General features: G+C 35.6%; 1 protein-coding gene across 1 annotated transcript in view; it reads left to right on the plus strand.

Moving 5' to 3' along the window:
- LEKR1 (leucine, glutamate and lysine rich 1) overlaps nucleotides 1–21,320 on the plus strand; it is a 184,189-nt gene that overhangs the window by 87,158 nt on the left and 75,711 nt on the right. The window contains exon 6 of the mRNA XM_087440104.1: nucleotides 7,986–8,171. Coding sequence (XP_087296230.1) covers nucleotides 7,986–8,171 — 186 coding nt within the window. The remainder of the gene's footprint in view (nucleotides 1–7,985; nucleotides 8,172–21,320) is intronic.

Raw genomic sequence — 21,320 nt, forward strand, 5'->3', positions numbered from 1 at the left:
CAATGTAAAAACAGAAAATACAGAAAAAGAGCAAAGGAGGCAGTGAACATCATCTGCAGTCTCACTGCACGGAGATATCTGTTGATAACATTTTGCTATAGAACTTTCTAACCTTTTTTTCTGTGCCTAGATATTGACACTTAATAATATGTCATGGAGATATAGTCACACTAACTACGTAAACTATGTTGACCTAGTATCTCATAGGAATGTATCTTAACTTATTTAACTAGTTCCCATTCATGGACATTTAGGTTGATCATAGTTTTTGCTTTTATAAATAAGGCTTCAATGAACATCTTTACACATGCATTTCTATGATCTTGTCCCATTTTTTCTTTAACATGGTTAATTCCTAAAAGTGGAATTGAAGAGTCAAGGTGTATGCCCATTTTGTTTTTCACTTACAAGTAATAGTACATTTTACATTTTGTCTAACATGAGGAGAGAGGAGTTAGTTTTCAACCCTTGACTTTAACGTTTCCCATTATAGTAAATCACATTACTTTTACAGCAGAAGCAGGAGGGCTTCATTTAGAGGTTACACAGTAGTGATTGCAGAAGCTCAGAGATGGAAATACGTACACCAGGACAGTATATTCAATTCCCAAGCAAGAGCTTAGTGAACACAACAGATGGGGTGTGTGAAACTAGTGCCATATTACTTTAAGGGATTTTTGCTCCTTGTTAAAAACTTTCTCCTTACTCAATGCTATCAGCACAATCAAAGCCCCAGGGGCATAGCTATACAAACATGTACAAGTATATGCAGTCCTCCAAACGTGCTGATGCTTGCCTTTTTAGGGTTTCTTTGATCAGTTTGAACACACTTTAAATTTAGCAGCAGTTCTAGTAAATATATAAACATGCCAATTTCACAACATAGAATTTTAAGTAAATAATCTACGTCTTAAATTTAGATTCAGAGAAAATAAATTGTGTAATGCTTTTAAAGGCTAATTCTTGACAAGCTTGAGGAACTATCACAGCTATACAGAAAGATGACCAAGAGCCCAGGAAACGTATTGTCCTGCCCTGTCCCATGTGTAGCCACCAGCCATACGTAGCTATTGAGCACTTGAAATGTGACTCTCGCCTCTTGTTGAATGCTAATATTTTGGATATGTGGAGTTAAATAAAATACACTATTAAAAGTAATTTTATCTGTTTCTTTTTACATTTTTAATGTGGCTACTAGAAAAATTTAAAATATGTATGTGGCTTGCATAATATTTTTATTGGACAATGCTGGTATAAATAGTGAAATGAACTTTTTCACACTTTTAAAAACTTCTAAAGTGTTATAATTATATTTCAATTTATTTGCTGTTTGCAAAAATTATAAGGACTTAATGTGAATTATAGCTGAAGAATACTTTCAACAGTCACTCTGTTAATCTTAACTTGTTAATGTTTCTTATTTCTAGTTTGTTGTCTTGACTATTTAATTCAGCTTTTACTTAAGTTTATTAAACCAGTTCTACTCAAAGTCAGTGATTAGAACTTGAGGCAGAAATCGGGAAGAATCTGGAGGGGAATGTGGGATCCTTGGTAGCTTTGCCCTTTCACAGACCTGACCGCCAGGCCTCGGGAAGGGCCACACAGCCAGTGTGTCTGCGCCAGCCTGCACTGGCCTCTCATGTTGTGGGCTTCAATTCTGAAATACTTAAAGATATACAGAAATCCTAAGAGAAGGGTTCCCGAGCCAGAGAGCCAAAGTTCACCTCCTGACTCTACTACTTACAAAAAACCTACGCCTCTAAGTTCTCATCTGTAAAATGAGGAAGTCCGTGCATGCACGTGCGCACACATGCACACACTCTCTACAGTATGCCTAGCACAGTAAGGAATCAAGATGTTCTTATTATTTTATTCTTTTTTATTTTAAAGTCCATGTTCCTTCTGTTGTATTAAATTCTCATTTATCCTACAGAAGTCTTCATTGTGGTGAGCTTGTAGCCCTAAATAAAGGAACAAAATTAATGCCCTTCACCTATACTTTAAATATATATGTATATATTTTTAAGTTTTAAATTTAAAAAATTTATATAGAGAGAGAGAGAGAGAAAGAGAGAGAGACCCACATAAATATGCCCAAGTGATTTTTAACAAGGGTGCACAAGAAATTCAGTGGAGGAAGGGTAGCCTAGCTTTTTCAACAAATGGTACAGGAGTAATTGCGTATCCATAGGCAAAATTAAAAAAAAAAAAAATGAACCTTGACCTAAACCTCACACCATATACAAAAATTAACTCAAAATAGACCACAGAGCTAGATGTACAATATAAAACTAGCAAATCTTTGGGACCTAGGATTCTTAGACTTGAACTAAAAGCATGATACATAAAAGGGAAAATTGATAAATAGGACCTCAACAAAATTAAGAACTTTTGCTCTGTGAAAGATCCTGGTAAGAGGATGAAAAGACAAGTTACAGACTGGGAGAAAATATTTGCAAACCATATATCCAACAAAGGACTTGTGTCTAGAATATATTTTTAAAAACTCTCAAAATTCTACATTAAAAAAAAAGCCTAATTAGAAAATGGGCTAAATATATGAGCAGAAATTTCACCAAAGAGGATATACAGATGGCAAATAAGCACATGAAAAGATGTGCAACATCATTAGCTAACGAGGGAAATGCAAATTATAACCATAATGAAATACTACCACACATCTATTAGAATGTCTAAAATTTTAATTGATTATACCAAGTGTTGGCAAGGATTGGAGAAACTGGATCACCTAGCATTGCTGGTAGGAATGTAAATTACTGCAACCATTCTAGGAAATAATTTTGCAATTTCCTTTAACACTAAAGATGCACTTACCACATGACCCAGTAATTGCACTCGTGGGCATTTATCCCTGAGAAATGAAAACCTATGTTTGTGCAAAAACCTATACATAAATGTTCATAGGAGCTTTATTCATAATAGCCAAAAGTGGAAACAACCCAAATGTTCTTCAGTGGATGAAGGACAAGCTGTGTTATATCCATACCATGGAATACTACTCAGCAATACCAAGGAACCAATTATTATTACATGCTCAAAGGAACTATGTAAGTGAAAAAAGCCAGTCTCAAAAGGTTAATACTATATGAGTGTGTTTATATAGCATTCTTGCAATAAAATTATAGAGATGGAGAACAGATCAGTGGTTGCCAGGGATTAGGGATGGTGTGCATAGGAGCAGGTGTGGCTGTACAGGGCTAGAAGGAGGCAGCTTTGTGGTGATAGAGCAGTCCTGTATTTTGATTGTGTTGATAGTTACACGAAGCTACACAGGTGATAAAATTGTATAGAACTACCCACAAACACACACACACACACATAAATGCGGGTGTGTGTAACTGGTGAAATCTGAATTAGCCCCATGGATTGTAGCCATGTCCGTTTTCTGGTTTTGGTAGTATACTGTAGTTATACAAAATGTCAGCACGGGAAAAGTAGAGTGAAGGTGGCGTGGGACCTCCCTATGTATTTCTTGGCAACTTCTTGTAAATCTGTAAGTATTTCAAAATAAAAAGTTTTTAAGAAATCTAGTGTTTTATGATCCTTTCATTAAATAATAAATTTAGTCTTTGAGATTTTTTTATGTTATTGTAATAAAACTATGTAAAGTCTGTGAATTTATGGTCACACACTGTTTGTAACATCAGTATGCCTTGGCAATAAGGTTATAGAGGTTTCCTAAAAATGTAATGATCTAACATAATTTTAAGTTCACTTGAGTAAACTAACAGGACTAAGGACAACAGGAAAATCTTATCAAGGCAAAGAAATTGATCATATGAGATTAATACTAATAATTATACTTGTATTAGCTAGCAAATTATATAACACCTATTCTAAAAGCTAAAAGCATGTATTAGCTATAAACTTTGACAATATTACAAACATTTTAAATAACAAATACTTTTTTTTAAATACCAGCTTTTATTTGTGATCTATATGGATATATCTTTACGGTGTGAGTTGATTCTGCATGGCATGGTTCTTCAGTTGAAAAGTTTGTATAAAACAAAACTTGAAACATTTTTATAAGAAGTAAGATAAACTCTTAATTCCTCTATCCTGACATAATTGTTTTCATTTTTTCACTTTATCTTCTAGTCCTCCACATGCTCATCTATTTTTACATATTTATAATCACAATGTAAATGCCAATGAATATTTTAAAATATAGTGTTATCAGCTGAACTGTGTCCCCTCCCAAAATTCATATGTTGAAGTCCTAATGCCCAGTATCTCAGAATATAGCTGTATTTGGAGGTATACGCCTTAAAAAATAATAAAATTTAAATGGGTGGGCTCTAGTTCAATATGACTAGCGGAATTTTGGATTAGAGGAGGAAATTTGGAATCAGACACATACGGAGGGAAGATGAGATGAAGACACAGGGAGAAGACAGCCATCTCCACGCCGAGTAGAGAGACCTGGAATAGATCTGTCCCTCATGGCCCGCAGAGGAAACCAACCCAACTCACACCTTGGTCTCAGACTTCTAGCTTTCAGAACTGTGAGAAATAAACTTCTTTTGGTTAAACCACTCTGTGATACTTTGTTATGACAGTCCTAGCAGACTAATAAATATAGTAAATCCCATACACATTGCACAACATTATTCAGATACTTTAAAAGATTTGCATGTTAAAATTAATTTAGGTTTTAAAATCAAAGCCCAAAACAGAAACAACATTCCCAGAAAAAGGCATTGCTTAATATTTTCTTGCTGACAGATTATGCTGAATATTGAATAGCAGATATGAGTGAAATATTTCCTACTCCTCAAACGAGTGGATATCACTTTCTGTAATCAATATTTCTAAGTTTAAATCTTCATAGATTAGGTTTTCTTACACCAGAGCACACCTATTTTAATAAAAGAAATTTCACAAAATAATAATATTTTTACCAACTTAGAATATTGTAACAAGTGTAGAATCAATTTGCTTCTACTCTCAAAATAACTATTGACTAAACAGCTCTTGAACTTTTAAAATTCAAGTCCTGAATTAGGCTTAGAAATGTAGTTCACATTTTTCATAAAATTGATGAAATTAGGGATAGGATAGGCCTATTTGCTTATCCTATTAAAAATGTTTCCTTCTTTTGGATGTGTGTTTTTACTGCCTTACCTAGTCTGAAATTAAATAATCTGGGGCTCAAAATGTTTGCCTCTGAAGTGAAGGGTGAGGTAAGATATACACATATTCACGGTCTTCAACTAGTGGTATATTAGAAACTTAAAAGCTTTGCTCAGGGGCCGGCCCAGTGGCATAGTGGTTCAGTTCACGTGCTCTTCTTCAGTGGCCTGGGGTTTGCGGGTTCAGGTCCTGGGCACAGACCTACGCCCTGCTAATCATGCCATGCTGTGGCAGGCGTCCCACATCTAAAGTAGAGGAAGGTGGGCATGGATGTTAGCCCACGGCCAATCTTCCTTAGCAAAAAGAGGAGGATTGGCAACGGATGTTAGCTCAAGGCTAATCTTCCTCACCAAAAAAAAAAAAAAAAAAAGCTTTGCTCAGTAATGCCTTTACTCATTTAGTAGGTATTTATTGAGCTCCTGTTAATTTGAGGATGTCATGGTAGAAATTATGGGGGGAATAAAAAACGGGTAATCTATTACCTGTCGCCTAAAATAACATAGTTCAATAATAGATCATATATATATATGTATGATCAGGGCAACAGAAATGGTGTAAATTGGTGTGAGTTCCAGGAAGGTCAAGGTCACTTCTAGATTGGGTCAGCAAAGATTTCCAGGCTGAAGTAGCATATGAGCTGTGGTAGGCCGAATGTGTGAGGTTAGGAGGACTCTCTTCACGGGTGGTGCTGAAACAGGAAGCACGTGGTGGGTGCAATGACTAGAATAGGTTGACTTGGGAGAGATCCTAACTGCTGAACCCCAAACTGGGATGCGTGAGTGACAAATACGAAGTCATATTAATGACAAAGGTAGAAGTGAATGTTTGATGCCGGGATTGCCATAGGTAGAGGGATGTGTAGGTTCCTGAAGGTGAATTAATTCACCTCCCTTGAGTTTACTCTCCTAATTCCATGTTAGAAACGTTGTAGCTCCTGTTAGTTTTGAAATCTTGGTGTACTTTTCCATGTGTTAGAATATATTTCACAAATGAATTTGTATTGCAGATTCTTATTCTTTTAATGTCAGATAGAAAGTCACGTTGACATGAGTAGTTATTTTAGAGACAGCCAGTAGTGTATACCAACAGAGTCAGCCAGCTAACCTAAGCAGGATCATTCTGGCAAAGATAAGTAGGTGACAGCATGTGTGTGCTCCTCTCAGTGTCATTCTGACTTAAACATAGACAGATATGGTTAGACAGATATAGACAGATATGATACAGTTTATTCAGCATAAGAAGCCACCTTTAAGGATACAAAAATACCCAGGAAGACTTTTTAGGTCTGAAAAGAACTGCAGCCTCCTTATTTGTTTAACTACGTTGTTCTAAAATTTTATGTACTAGTCTCTCAGCAGTTTACCTCACACAAATGGGTGCAAATCCATAAGTTCTTAGAAGCATATAGCTGTTCTTAGGAAAAAGATTCCCATATAAAGTCATCATTAGAATACAGTAAACTCCACTTATTTGGTCCCTGCCATTTTATTTCTCCAGGTTGTCCATTCCGAGCAGGAATTGAAAGTGAAGAAGGTGCCAGACCCCTTGCACTCATGCCCTGGGTTTGTCTTAAAAGTCATGTTTTTTCCAGACATACTTTCTACCCACAGAAAGACATTTTTCTTTCTCTCCTGGAACAACATTCCTGATCCTACTCATCACCATCCCTCAAGACCTGCTCTCTTCTCTGTGCTTTGTTCTAGCGTACTGCTTTACTTCTCCTGGAGCCATTTACTGCCCATATTGCCTCTGCTGCCATGTCTGTCTATGGGTCTCTACTTCTGGTCTTCACTGGCCCATGTGGCTGCGGTTTCTACTGTGGCGGCTCCAAGGCCAGTCGACCAAGCTGACCTCCTTTGCCACCCAATCACATGCTAAACCCCTCACATGGCCCAGGAAGAGCTAACCAAGGAAGGGAACGCCAAGCGAACTCTCTGGAAAAGCAGACTGTCCAGGTCTTTTCATAGATCACATCCTCATCAATTCAATTAATTGTGGTTGTACAAATTGTATAGTGTTTTATCATTATTGTACGTTTATGTATTTTAATAGTGGTTTAAGGCAGCAGTGCTGAAAAGACTGATGAAGGGAGAGCTTGATAATTACCATTTTGAAGGAGAATATGTGACATGCATTTCTCAGGAAATTATATAAGACTAGCATATTTAAATCTACATAATGCTGTGAAGGCATATTTTTATTAAACTTAATGTAAGTAGGTAGAAGAATGACAAGTGATTATTGTGATGAATTTCTGGTCTCATTTTGAGGGGACAGAGTATTATTAAAATCATTAACTATATTAACTAATACTTTTTCTCCCCTGTGTTAGTTTTAGACACCACATCCTTTTATTCCTCTCCACCCCACCACTTTTCTTCATAATTTGTGTAGAACGTATCCTAGTTACTCTCCTAGAAATGCCACCCCACAGCTCATGCTAGCACATTTAAATGTACTTTACTGAGTCATGTTGCCAAGAAAACAATTTAATTTCAATAAAACCCAGAATATTACACAGATATTATGTTATTCATTTATGTGAGTATTTAAAAAGCAGGCCGAATTGCCATTTAATACAATTTAAAGGCTAAAAAAACTACTAAAAGGTTTCATGCACCGTTTAGCAATATAATCCTTTTTCTCCTTTCTTTTTCAGAATAACTACTAAATTTAAATTTGACCTTTTGGTTAGGTGTCACTAAACTCTCAGAAAGGTCATCCTGGCTTTTAACTATTAATTTTCTAAAAGAAAATTATCATTTTTTTAGAGAAAACGTTTTATGATTCATTATTGTCTGTTTGTAAACTTTGAATTTTCTTTACAGAAATAGAAATACTAAATAAAAGTTTGACAGTGTGCCAGAGAAATAAAGTATGCCTTGAAGAAGAAATGAAAAACCTGAAATTGTTGTCAGATGCGGCCATGCTGCGGTCTCAGCAGATTCAGACATCCACACAGCAGGAAGTGAACTTGCAAAGCAGATGCCATGACCTGCAAAACCAAGTCCTAGGTAAAAGGGAATTATTTTTTGCTGTTGTTAGCAACTAGCCATAATAAAGAAATGTCTAAATTTTTATTTCTCTTATAATCACAACAAAATCTTGTTTTAATTAGTTTGTGTTGCAAATATGCCTAATTTTTAGTAACTGTGTCAATAACAGTGTCTGTGATGAGTGTTTGCTATCATCTCTTCCTGTTCTGTCATTTAGAGTGGAAATATTTAAATGAATGTATTACAGACGTTTCAAGTACAAAGTAAAATTTCAGGAAAACAAAGTTGAATTTACTTTAGTATATCATTACACCAGTGGATGCTGATTTAGAGTAATGAAGGCAAATACAGCATACACTGTTATTTAAGGTGAATCCAGATTTGTAGGCATGCCTTCATTTTCCCAAATGAAAAGATTAAAAATTGTCTTTGGGGCACCTTGGGCAAAAAGTTTTTTAATTTCTACCTCAGAGGAATGAGTGTCTTGGCAGTAAGGCTATGGCGTCTGCAGTTTTTCCTGAGGGCAGTAAGGAATCATGGAAAATTGGTAATCAGAAGAATGATATAATACAAGCAATGTTTTAGCAAAATTAAGCTATTAGCAACACATGGAGGTGTTCCAAACGTCAAGCAATTGGAGCCAAGTAGCCATTTAGAAAATATGTTGGCTGGTAACGTAGTCCCTAGACTAATGATAAGAAACTGAAGTAGGGAAGGGAGCTACCATTTTTTAGGTCCTAATATGTACTAGACACCATGCTGCCACTGTCAGTTCTCACAGTGACCATGAAAAGGAGGTAGAATGATCCCATCCTACAGAGGAGAGAATCAAGGCCCAGAGAGGACACGCCTATTCGCACATAGCTGGTAAACGGCCGGGAGTGAAAGGAAACTTGGTCCACTCCAAGGCTCTTGCCGCTCCCACTCCATCTCCTTGGCCCTCTCCATGGCCAGGATGGCAGGGTGAGATGAATCAGGGTTGAGGGGACTACCCAGCACTAGCGAGGTGAACACCTGGCTGAGTAGACAAGGGAAAGAAGGAAGTCACAGAGGGCTCTGAACCTCTTGGCTTGGGAATCTTGAATGATGGGAACATACCACAGACCGGGGGAATCTGGAGAAAAATTGGTATTGGAAGAGAAGATAGGAGTCATCACATGAATTTGGAAGCAATATGAAATCAGATATAAATTTAAAAACCAGATATTTTAGTTTACTCTTCTGTGAGTTACCTGTTCATAGATTTTGCCAATTTTTTATTGCATTATTGGAATTTTCCTTGATAATTTTTAAGAGCAGTTTGTATAGTATAGTAATTATTTATCTTCTGTAGTCAATGTTTTTCTAATGTATAATTTGTCTATTGACTTTTTATGGTAAATTTCACCATATCAAAGTTTTTCATTTTGGTATGATCAAATTACTATCTTTTATTGTTTCTGGTTAGTCTTGCTTAAAACAATCTCTTCCATTCCTAGATTGTACATATAGTCTCCTGAGTTTTCTTTCATTTAATAATACATATGGAACTTATTTTTTATGTGGTGTGAGATTTGGGGGTCCACTTTTATTCTTTCTAAATGGATAGTCAATTGTATCAGTATTATGTATTAAATAATCCTTTTCCCACTAATTAGAACTACTATCTGTCATATGTTAAAATTTTGTATATGCTAGCACCTATTACTATGTTGTCTCTTCCGTTCCACTGATTTATTTGTTGTACCATTAATATCATATTCATTTAAATATAGTGACTTAATAGCATATTTTCATAGATGGCAGGTCTTTTCTCTCTCCACTGTTCTTACTTTTTAAATATATGTTTGGAGCAGTTATTCTTTGGTTTGAACTTAAGATTGTTTATTTGCCTCTAATCCAAAGGCTCTGATAGACACCTAGTAAAGTTTTTCTCCTCCAGTCTGTATGCTCATCTTACATATTTACAGGCAGTTATTCCTCCACATAAACTTTAAGATAATTTCTTTCAATTCTAATCGCAACAAGGATTCTAATTGGGATTGCATTATATTTATATACTAATTTTTGGAGAGTTGATATTTTTTAGTGGTATTGTCTTCTTAATATTATAAAAGTCTTCTTATTCAAGAATATGGTATATCTTTTCATTTCTTTAAGTGTTGTTTTATATTCTTTAATACGATTTTATCGTTTTATTTAAATACATTTCTTTGCCATTCTTGTTAAATTTATAACTATCATTTTTGCATCTACTGTGAATGGACTATTTTCTCTATTTCCACTTCTTGGTATTTGTTGATAGAATAGAGAAATGCTATTGATTGTTATGTATTTGTCTTATGTCCATCAACTTTAAAAAATTCTCAAATTAATTTTAGTAGTTTTTTATTAGTGTCTCTTGGGTTTTCCAGTTATACAATTATATCATCAGCCCCAACACCCCTCAAAAAGAGTTCACCTATTCTTTTCTAATTTTTTATCTGTTATTTTATTTTCTTGTATTGTTCATGTCTTATTAAATTCATTTGAACCTCTAAGACTGAGTTAAATAATAATGGTGACAGTGAGCATCCATGTCTACTTCCTGAGTTTAATTGAAATCATTTGGTATTTTGCCACTTGGAATTATATTTGATGTTTGATTTTTCGTAAATATTCTTTATTTTTAATTAACTATTTTTCTTCTATTCCAATTTTACTTAGACGTTTTATTAGAAATGCTCTTGGATTTTATTAAATGCCTATTCGGCATCTAGTGATATAATAGCATATTTTGTCTCCGTTAACCGACTGGTGGAATGAATGAATATCACTAAATTTCCTGACACTGAAGCACCTTTGCTTTCATGGCAGGAATCCTACATCATTTATTTTTGTATATATCATTTCAGTGTATAAGTGGTTGGTCTATAAGTTTTTCTTTATTAAGGGGGACTAATTTTATTAGAGTTTTTGTTAAAATTAAGTGAGTTTCATAAATAAATAGGTTTAATAACATTGGATTGTCTGTTTTTTAAAAATCAGATAAAACTTGACTGTGAACCCAGTATCATTAGGTAAAATTCAATTATGAACTTGTCTGATTCCAGTGCCTCTTTCAGTGGTAGTTATTTAATATTTCCTGAGTTTTCTGTGGTAGTTTGACTATTAAATTTTCAGTTCTTCTCAGATCAGTTTCGATTGTTTGTATTTTGACAGGAAATTTTAAGTTTTCTCTAAGATTTCAAATTTGTGCCCATAGGGCCGGCCCCGTGGCTTAGCGGTTAAGTGCGCGCGCTCCGCTGCTGGCGGCCCGGGTTCCATCCCGGGCGCGCACCGACGCACCGCTTCTCCGGCCATGCTGAGGCCTCGTCCCACATACAGCAACTAGAAGGATGTGCAGCTATGACATACAGCTATCTACTGGGGCTTTGGGGAGAAATAAATAAATAAATAAAATTAAAAAAAAAAAATTTGTACCCATATTATGCCATATAATACTCTTATTTTTAAAATATCGGGGCTGGCCCGGTGGTGCAAGCGGTGAAGTGCACACGCTCCACTTCGGGGGCCCAGGCTTCACAGGTTCAGATCCCAGGTGCGCACCTACGCACCGCTTGTCAAGCCATGCTTTGGTGGCGTCTCATATAAAGCAGAGGAAGATGGGCATGGGTGTTGGCTCGGGGCCAATCTTCCTCGAGAAAAAAGGGGAGGATTGGCATCAGATGTTAGCTCAGGGCTAGTCTTCCTCAAAAAAAAAGAAAAGAAAAGAAAAGAAAATATCTTCTCTGTCTGTGGTTATACCTGATTTCTGATTTTTTATCTTGTCTATATTTGTTTTATCCTTTATTATTTATCAGGCTTGCAAGGTCTTTATGTTTTTGGTCATTTCAAAGAACCCTAGCTTTTGTATTTTTTTATGCTTTCTACTATTATTTTTCATAACATTACTTTTCATTTCTATATTTATTAATTTCCTCTTCCTGGTTTCTTTTTGTTTTTTGTTTTTATTTTTCAGACTTCTGAAGGGAATACTTACTTCTTTTAATTCTCATCTTTTTGGGGTGTTAATAATAGAGGCATTTAAGGGTATAAATTTTCCTTTGAGTAAAACTTTATGTCTCATAACTTTTAATATGTATTATTCTCCTTTTCAATACTGTCTAAATACTCTCTAATTTCTCATTCTTTGGTCAAAGTGTTATCTGGGAGTATATTTCTTAATTTCTAAGTAGTTAATTGTTTTGGGAGAGAGTTACTTTTTTATTGTTTAACTTGGGGGTATTCTGATTAAATAATGTGACATAATACCTCTTTGAATGTGTTGTTGTTGTTTTTTTGCATGTTGAATACATGATCAAGTTTTGTAAATGTTCCTTAGAAATACAAAATAAAATATACTTCTCAACATGATGGTTGTAATGGTATCTCAGCTGAATGTAGGATTTTTGGGTTCTTTTCTCTCAGAAAACTATAAATGCTAACGCTTTGACTTCTAGCTTTCAGTGTTGCAAATGAGAAGTCTATTGCAGCTCTGATTATTTTTCCTTTAAAAGCAACTCATTATTTTATCTGGAAGCTTGTTAGATTTCTCTGTCTCTTGTTTTTTCTCTTTTTTTCATTGGACCTCAGGTTCATTCAGTTGGATCACTCATAATCCCTGGTTCATGACACATATCTACTAGCTAGGACTTCATATGCAATGTTGAATAGAATAGTGATAGTGGCATCCTTAGATCATTCACAATTTGACAGAAACACACCAGGTTTTTGGGTTTAAGCAGATATTATAATGAATGTAAAATATCTAGAATTGAATGATATTAAAAACACTGTGTATCAAAACTTGTGGGACACAGCCAATGTGGTGCTTTGAGGGAGATTTATAGCTTTAAATACATAAGAAGAAAAGAGTAAACTCAAAGAACACAGAAGAAAAAATATAATAAAAATAAGATCAGCAGTCAGTGAAACAGAAAACAAAGATATGATGAAGATCAACAAAACAAAACATTGATTTTTTTTTTAAACCAACAAAATAGTCAAACCTCTGGCAAGTTTGATCAGAAGAAGATAGAAGACACAAATTAAAAATATAAAAAATGAAAAGGGGCAGTGACTACAGATAAAGAGTAAGAAAATAAATAAAAGGGGATGCTGTCAACAACCAAATTCCAACAATTTGGAATCTTAGGTGCAATGGACATATTATTAGAAAAAATATATCTTATCAAGACTTACTCAAAGAAATTAAATGGTCCCATAACTATTAAAGAAATGGAAGCAATGTCTTCTCACAAAGAAAAGGCCAGATTGTTTTACAAGCAAATTCTACCAACTTTCAAGGACTTTACAAGTTCAAGGTAACCTTGTTACCAAAATCAGACAAAGTTATTAAAAGAAAGAATATTGTAGGCCTGTTTATATTATGAATATCAATGTAACAATTTTCAACTGTGTATTTGATATTTTAAAAAATATTTTGAACCATTTGAATGTATTACCTATTTATAAAACTAAATAAATAAAGTTATAAATAAAGTAAAACACTGAATGTGCCATGCTATTTCTTTTAGACTTAAGAGAGGAGGACAAATTTAGGACAGATTTGCTAAAATATTCATTTCACATTTATTTAAATAACTTTCCCCAAAATGCAATTTTCCCCCCAAATCAAAGATTATTCTTCTCTCTTTTATTTCATCCTTTTAATCTGGCTTATAAAATAAACAATTTCCTTAAATATTTTACTTTCTTAGAAGAACGGTAAAATATTAGAGAACATGATATCTTATATTGCATGTAACAGGTAGTTAAGGGTAAAGTAATAACCTTTCCATTTTTGAAAAAAGAAGTGATTTATGAGAATAAAGACAAGAAGAGAAGAAAGGGAAGGCATTTTCACTAACTGGAAACCCTCTCTGTGCCAGTCATTTGACTAGCACTAAGCATGTGACTAATTTTCCCTCATCTAATCCTCGAGATATCCTAATGTGGAAGCTTTACTTTCCCTGTCAGATACAGAGAGGTAGTCCATGGTCACACAGCTGAAATTCAAACTCAGGTCTTTGTTAGGTCAAAGCCTGTGTTAGCTTGTTAGTTATTTCATTCAATTCCAAAAAGGCACATGAAAACACTGGATTCCTTTTCCTTAAAAAAAGTTTTTCCCCCCTTACGAAAATAGACCATTGACCTAGCAAGTCTTTTCGGAGTTAAAGCTAGGGCAGTGTTTTCCAAAATTGCCTGACCACAGGAACATCTGGGGTTGTGGAGATGCATGTGGGGGGTTAATAAAGGAACTTATTGAACATGTACATTCTTGCACCTCAGTCCAGACATACTGAGATAGTATCTCCAGGATACTAAGACTCTCTCTAAGACTCAGGATTAATAAGTGCTCCAGGTGGTTCCTATGATGAGGCAAATTTGATACTAGCTTAAAAAATAATAAGGAAAGTAGGAAAAAGGATGTTCACACTGTAGCATAGTAAAAAATTGGAAATGGCTTAATTTAAAAGAAGTGCATTAGTAAGGTTTCTTAGTTGCAAGTAGCAGAAACTGACTATTCAGAATCTCTGAGAAGAAGGTGAGAAGGTGGAAGAACCAGGCCTAGAAAATGGTTAGGAACCCAGTGAAACTAGGCCGCCAGAAACAGCCAAAATCATGCCACAAGAACCATCCAGTGAGGATGCAGTTGCTGTATCCCTAAAACACCGGACACCCTACCTGATCCTTCACCTCCTCCTCTGGTCCTGAATTCCAGTTGATCTTGGAATGAATTCTCCACTACTTCTGCTTGGTGTCAATTGTTCTCGGGTCAGATCTTGGGGAAATTTTTTTTTCCCTCCCCAAAGCCCCAGGACATAGTTGTACATTCTAGTTGTAGGTCCTTCTAGCTCTTCTATGTGAGCCGCTGCCACAGCACGGCAACTGGCAGAGCGGTGTGGCTCCATACCGTGAAGTGAACAGGGGCCGCTAAAGCAGAGCGCGCCGAACTTGAACCGCTAGGCCATCAGGGCTGGCTCAATATTTTTAAAAAATAGTCTGGAAAGTAAGAACCATGTTTGGCCGCCCAGCCGTAGCATATTTAGAATATGTTATTATAGGAGTGTGTTGCGGCTATAAAAATGGCAATGTATATTTTTAGAACAGAATAACAAATCTAGAAGTAGACTCAGGTTTAAATAAGAATCATTAACAAATGGGAAAAAGCAAAATTATGTAATAAGTGGTATAAGGATAACTAAAACAAAATACACCAAAATAAACCTTAAATTAAGTAAGAAAAAATAACAGGAAAAACTAGCACCAAAAAAAGATGCAGAACTTATCCTAATCATAGAGGGGTAAAGCAGCACTTTTAAAATTGCAAAGGGTAAGATTGACTGATTTTGCCTTTAAAAAATGTAGAATCCCTGACTTAAAAAACTGCCAAACAACCTAAAAGTAGATGATGGACAAAAAATATTATCATATATGGTATGCAAAGGGTTACTATCTTACCATACAAAGAACTTATTCAACTGTATGAGAAATCTCTAAGACCCCAAGCAAGCAAATGGTTGAAAAACAGAAACAGACAATTAACACAGGAAATATAATAAACAAGCACAAAATGTTTAATTACAATAACTAAATAAACAAAAATAAAACATCTCCTTTTAAATTAGTACAAAGACTTTAATGATAAAGTCTCCCTTCATTTGACGATAAAAATTGTCATTGTATTTTTCTAACCCATAGAAATATTTGTGATCAAGTAATCTCCTTCTTGAAAATTTATGCTTAGGAAACTGTAGAAGAAGAAAATTATATGCAAAGATCATATTTTTAATAGTGAATGATTAGAAATAATTTACTCCCTGTGGCAGCCCGGGGTTCACCGGTTTGGATCCCGGGCGCGCACTGATGCACCGCTTGTCAAGCCATGCTGTGGCGGCGTCCCACATAAAGTGGAGGAGGATGGGCGTGGATGTTAGCCCAGGGCCGGTCTTCCTCAGCAAAAAGAGGAGGATTGGCAGATGTTAGCTCAGGGCCGATCTTCCTCTCAAAAAAAAAAAAAAGAAATAATTTATTCCCAACACTAATGAAGTGGGTAATAAATTATCATATACCATCACTTGGAAGATTATTCCGACTTCCTCTACTTTATATGGGACGCTGTCACAGCATGACTTGACAAGCGGTGCATCGGTGCGTGCCCAGGATCCGAACCAGCGAACCCCGGGCCAGCGCAGCAGAGCGTGCCACCGGGCCAGCGCCTTAAATTTTTTCTGATGTTATTTTAACAATAAATAAACTTTCTTCAAAAAAGAAAAAAACTACACATCTTTCAAGATTTATCTCACATTCCACCTCCTACAATTAAAAAACCTCACCAAAACAATGTACTAATTAGCCACAATTTTTATACTCATTAAGGCCTCACCTTCATTAGGTGCAGTCTGTATTCAAATCGAAGTGCAGCTGCAGACAGTTCTATTCAGCTCTTCCTGTAGAGGTTGTGTAGTTGCAGACCTAATACAGACTCGTCTCAAGGACAGTGTAATTGCAGAGCAAAGTGGCACATAATTTCTAGACTAAATTATGGTTTTATTTTTGCTGCTGTTGTTGAATAGATTCACTCCAGTGGTAACACCCAGCCTATGTTAACAGAGAAAGAAACCATCTTAAAAGGCTACATGTTACATCTGTCTTGGTTGAAACCATTTGAAATTGGTAGGCCAGAGTGGACGGGATCATTAAAGCTACTCTCTACTAGTAGCGACAAGCACCTTTTCCTATGAAGCTATCCATGAAGGGCACTGGGTTGTTTTTGTTTTTTTTTCCCCACGACAATCTTATTCCTGTCAGGGTCTCGGTATGGAAATTGTCAGAACATTTAGAAAAATGTTCATAAATGTACCTCTTGCTTTATCCACAAATACCCTTCTGGTGAACTGATTGCACCAACGTAATGTTTCTTTCCAATTCATTTTACATTTACAGTGGTTTAGGAAAGCTATAGAACTATAAGTGCAGCAAAGACAGCAAACTTTCCATCTCAGGTCTTGGCAGTGTCGTATCCTAAACTTGGTGAACTTTCTTCTCCCCTCTAGGGTCCATGGGGACTTTCGCAGATGTTCCCCCCTCCAGTGGTCCGAGCTAGCCCCTCTGCTCCCCTCCTCCTACTACCTCTTTTCTACTTCTTACAATCTGATTTTATCTCTGCCCCCTCTCCAACTTATTCACTAGCCTCTTACCACGACTCCTCTGTTCCCATCTGTTGGCCCTGGGCGGACCATGTCTTGAGATTGACTTCATTTTTTCAGCAAGTATTCATTGGGCATCTACGGCGTGCCAGCCAACTAGCCTGGTCTGCACTTTGACTTCTGATGTGCAGGTGTGCTCCAGCTCTTCACGGGTCTTCCTGGGACTTCTGACCTCCCAGCTCCACACGGGTTGTATGTGCTGACGCTCTTAACTTTAGCCATTCTTGACAGATTTTTTTTTTGTCCTCTATATTAAGAATATTCTGTAAATTTCTCTAGCTCCAATTTTGTTGTCATTCAAATTATTTTGTTTAGTTTTACTTTCTCTACTATCTTATGATATTTACTTTCATAATTTTCATGAAATTCAACAATCTTATTTCTTAGTCTGCTTTATTTTAAATGCAGGCCCAATTTTTCTATTACTAACCAATTAATGTCCTTAAGATTTTCTATTATCTTGATAATGATCATCTATAGATTTTCCAGCTTATTAATGTCTTTTCAGAAATCATGACAACCATTAGAAAAGAAGAAAAACCAATACATCACAAAGAATGTCTTCTCCCAGATAATCATTGGATTAACGTAATGGGCATAGCATTTTAGATTTTCTCTGGGAAAAATAAAATAAGGGCAGACTGGTATACCACTCATATTTTAACTCTGTTGTCTTGTTTTTAAGAAATATAATTATTTGTTCAAAGAATACAATAGAAAGTATTTAAATTTACTTTTTGATATGAGTTTTATATAAATGGATTATTATAATTTATCGTCTGAAATCCAGTTTCTAAGCATTTGCATTGTTTATACCCCTTCCTACGAGCCATTTTACTGGCTTCTCCACGGTTGCGGAACCAGCTTTAAGCGGTAAGCATCACAAGAAGGCTTCCTTTCTAGTACTAGTTGAACATCTTCCCTACTGGTTTCCTGGCCTAATTCTCTGCCCTCCCTTCTGCTCCCCTTTTTTTTCTTCAGAGCGTTTAAACACTATACTATCCATTCCCCTGTATCCTGCAGTCTCTTAATTCATCTCACTTGAACTTCTGTACTGTGGCCTAGTATTACCCATGCTCTTACTTGTTCCTTATTCTCCTTAGTTTCTTGCTCTTAATGAATGTGTTAACATGTTATACTTTCTTAACTAACATGAAATATATTTCTTTATACCCTGAATTTTTAAACCTGTGCTAAATACTGTATCATTATTATGTTTCCTTATAAATACATTTTAAAAGTTGTTGTAATATTTTATATTCCCATATCTCTTACTTTCAGAATTCACTTTTAGAATAAACTTATCTTTCTCCATTTTAAACTGTATAACTATCCCTCTGTTGTGTCTTCTAGCCTCTGCACACCACCCCACGTTCCCCACCAATGTGGTATTAATTGAAACATGCTAGGCCAAGAATCAAAAGATGATGACCCTCCTTACATTAGCCATTTAGCCCCGATGAGTGTGTCCACACCTAGGTAACCAATGGGTTGGACTAAGGCCTTGTCCCCTTCGGGCTCTAATACGCTATAATTCTGCTTCTAACTCTGATGCATTTTGCTTGTTGCCAAACTTACATAAATGTTCATATTTTTGCATTTTGATACTCTCTTGTTTTAAATCACCATTGAACAATTTCAGCTTTGAAGTATAGTATAGTCTTTATGATCATTGCTTTTCTACATGAAAACTTTTAACTTTGTTTTTCCACATTTTCCCTTTATTTATCTTTTGAAATGTAGATGCTCAAAAATTTAAATACATGTGATAACTATGGTCCATATAGTTTGAGTGGTTTAAGAGTGAATCATAAGCTGTAAATAGCAGCCTAACTCTTAATGCCAAAATTTCATCTTTTTCATTGGAAAGTAAACATGTAAAATGAAATTTTGAAGACTAAATTTTTGGTTCCCCTTTAAAGATTTGTTTATATAAGTTTTGTAATTTTATGTTTAACTCACACTAATATGACTTCCAAAATGCACAATATATCTCGATTGCTAATACTCTCAGAGGTCATTGTGACTCACAGAGCAGTCCACTTCAATGATTTTCCTTCCACCTGCTAGAATACAATGCCTTTACTTTTTGTCGGCAGTCACAAATATTGGAAGACAGAGTTCAGATCAATCACTTCAGCTTTAATGTCCTTCCTAAAATTTATTTGACCAACTTTCATATTTATTCCAAGTGAAAACACTTATTGATTTTTTTCTTTTAGGAAGTTCTTTGGTATGATAAATAATACACAAATACTTTAATGAAAATTATTTTGCATATAATATTTTAACATCCTAAGTGAAATTATGTCTTATTGAGAAATAATTTAAATATCATAAAATTCACACATTTTAAGTATACAATTTAGTGGTTTTTAGGATATTTACAGAATTGTATGACTATCACCGTGATCTATTTTAGAGCATTTCTGTCACCCCACAAAGAAACCTCGCGGTCATGAACAGTCATTCCCCTTACCCTTCTGCCCGTCCCTCACCAATCGTTAATTTACTTTCTGTCTCTATAGATTTGCCTGTTCTGGACATTTCATATAAATAAAACCATTCAATGTGTGATCTTTCGTGTCTTGCTTCTTTGACTTAGCATAATGTTTTTGAGTTTCATTCATGTTGTAGCATGTATAAGTACTGCCTTCTTTAATTAGTAGCTTCTCTATTAAGTGAAAAAGATCAAAATGAGCAATATAGTTCAGTTAAAAAAAAATACTGATCCTGGAGTCAAACACTTCTGCTTTCTGCCCTGTCTATGCCTTTTACAGACCTTTTGGATAAGTTATTAATTTCTTTGACTTGGTTACTTCATCTATAAAATGGAAATATGATAGCATTTCTTACCTTGGAGCATTAATATAAATATAGAATATTAAACTGCATTTTAAAGTGGTTTTTCTGGTGTAATAACAAACCAAATGATGATATTTAAGATAAAAATATTAGAATTTCCTTAAATACTCCTTTAATAACAAAGGAAAACTATGTTTTTAATTTAAATTAAATTAAAACTAAATTTTAATTCCTGTTTGCCCAAAGGTCCATTTGCCTCCAGTAATTTATCTTTCAGCCCGGCTTGATTAGTTGTAACAGTAGTTTGCCTGCTCTTAGAACAGGGTGCTGAAGAAGAGAGTGGGAGGCATCTCTCGTACTGGCAGGTGGAGAGTCTGACAGAGTCCCACAGTGACCTCACCTGCAAGGCATGATTTTCAGAGCTCACTGTGGTGAACTGACCAGCCTTTCTGGTTCCGTTTGAAACCTTGGACTCCAGAAGGAATAGTGTAACCTTGGAGTCCAATAAAAGAGGAGAAGTGATGATTTTACAAACAAAACCAAGGAGGTTTGTGGTTATCCTTGGTTATACTAAATCCAGCAGCTCTTAAAAGAGGCCAGCTTGATATTGGGACACTATGGGCTGCTTCCGTACCCAAAACAGGGGAACACAAAGATACATGGTTTTCCTGGGGACTCTAGACGAGTTGCAAGCCAGATAGTCTTAACTAGAATCCCCGAGACTTCTTTTATGGAACCAGGTCACCATTGGATGTGGAGTCTAATAAAGTGGAAGCCATGTGGTCTTTGATCACTGGCATCTTGTAAGATTGTCTTTGTTTCCTTGCTTTCTCATTTGCTCCCAACTTTGAGCTTTCCTATAAAGATTATCTCTATTTTACATATTATCTTCATTTTACAAATGTTTGAATCTTAGAATTTTCTATAATGACTTAGGCATATGCTCCTTAGGATGAATGTCTCTTCTCTAAGACTCCTTTCTCACCTTTGAGAGGCTAAAATTCTGGCTTGTTCTCTAGTCATTTTTCCCCTATGCCATTGCAGCCTCCTCCTCTCCTTGTTCTCCTCCTCCAGCATGGTTTTCCCCTTTAAAGGCTAAATCTTAGCCTTGCCACTTTCTCTGACTTTTCTTTCTCTGCACCATCCCCCT

The sequence above is a fragment of the Ceratotherium simum genome, chromosome 15 (assembly GCF_057802395.1).
Source record: "Ceratotherium simum simum isolate JZ-2026a chromosome 15, ASM5780239v1, whole genome shotgun sequence".
In the NCBI taxonomy this organism is placed as follows: domain Eukaryota; kingdom Metazoa; phylum Chordata; class Mammalia; order Perissodactyla; family Rhinocerotidae; genus Ceratotherium; species Ceratotherium simum.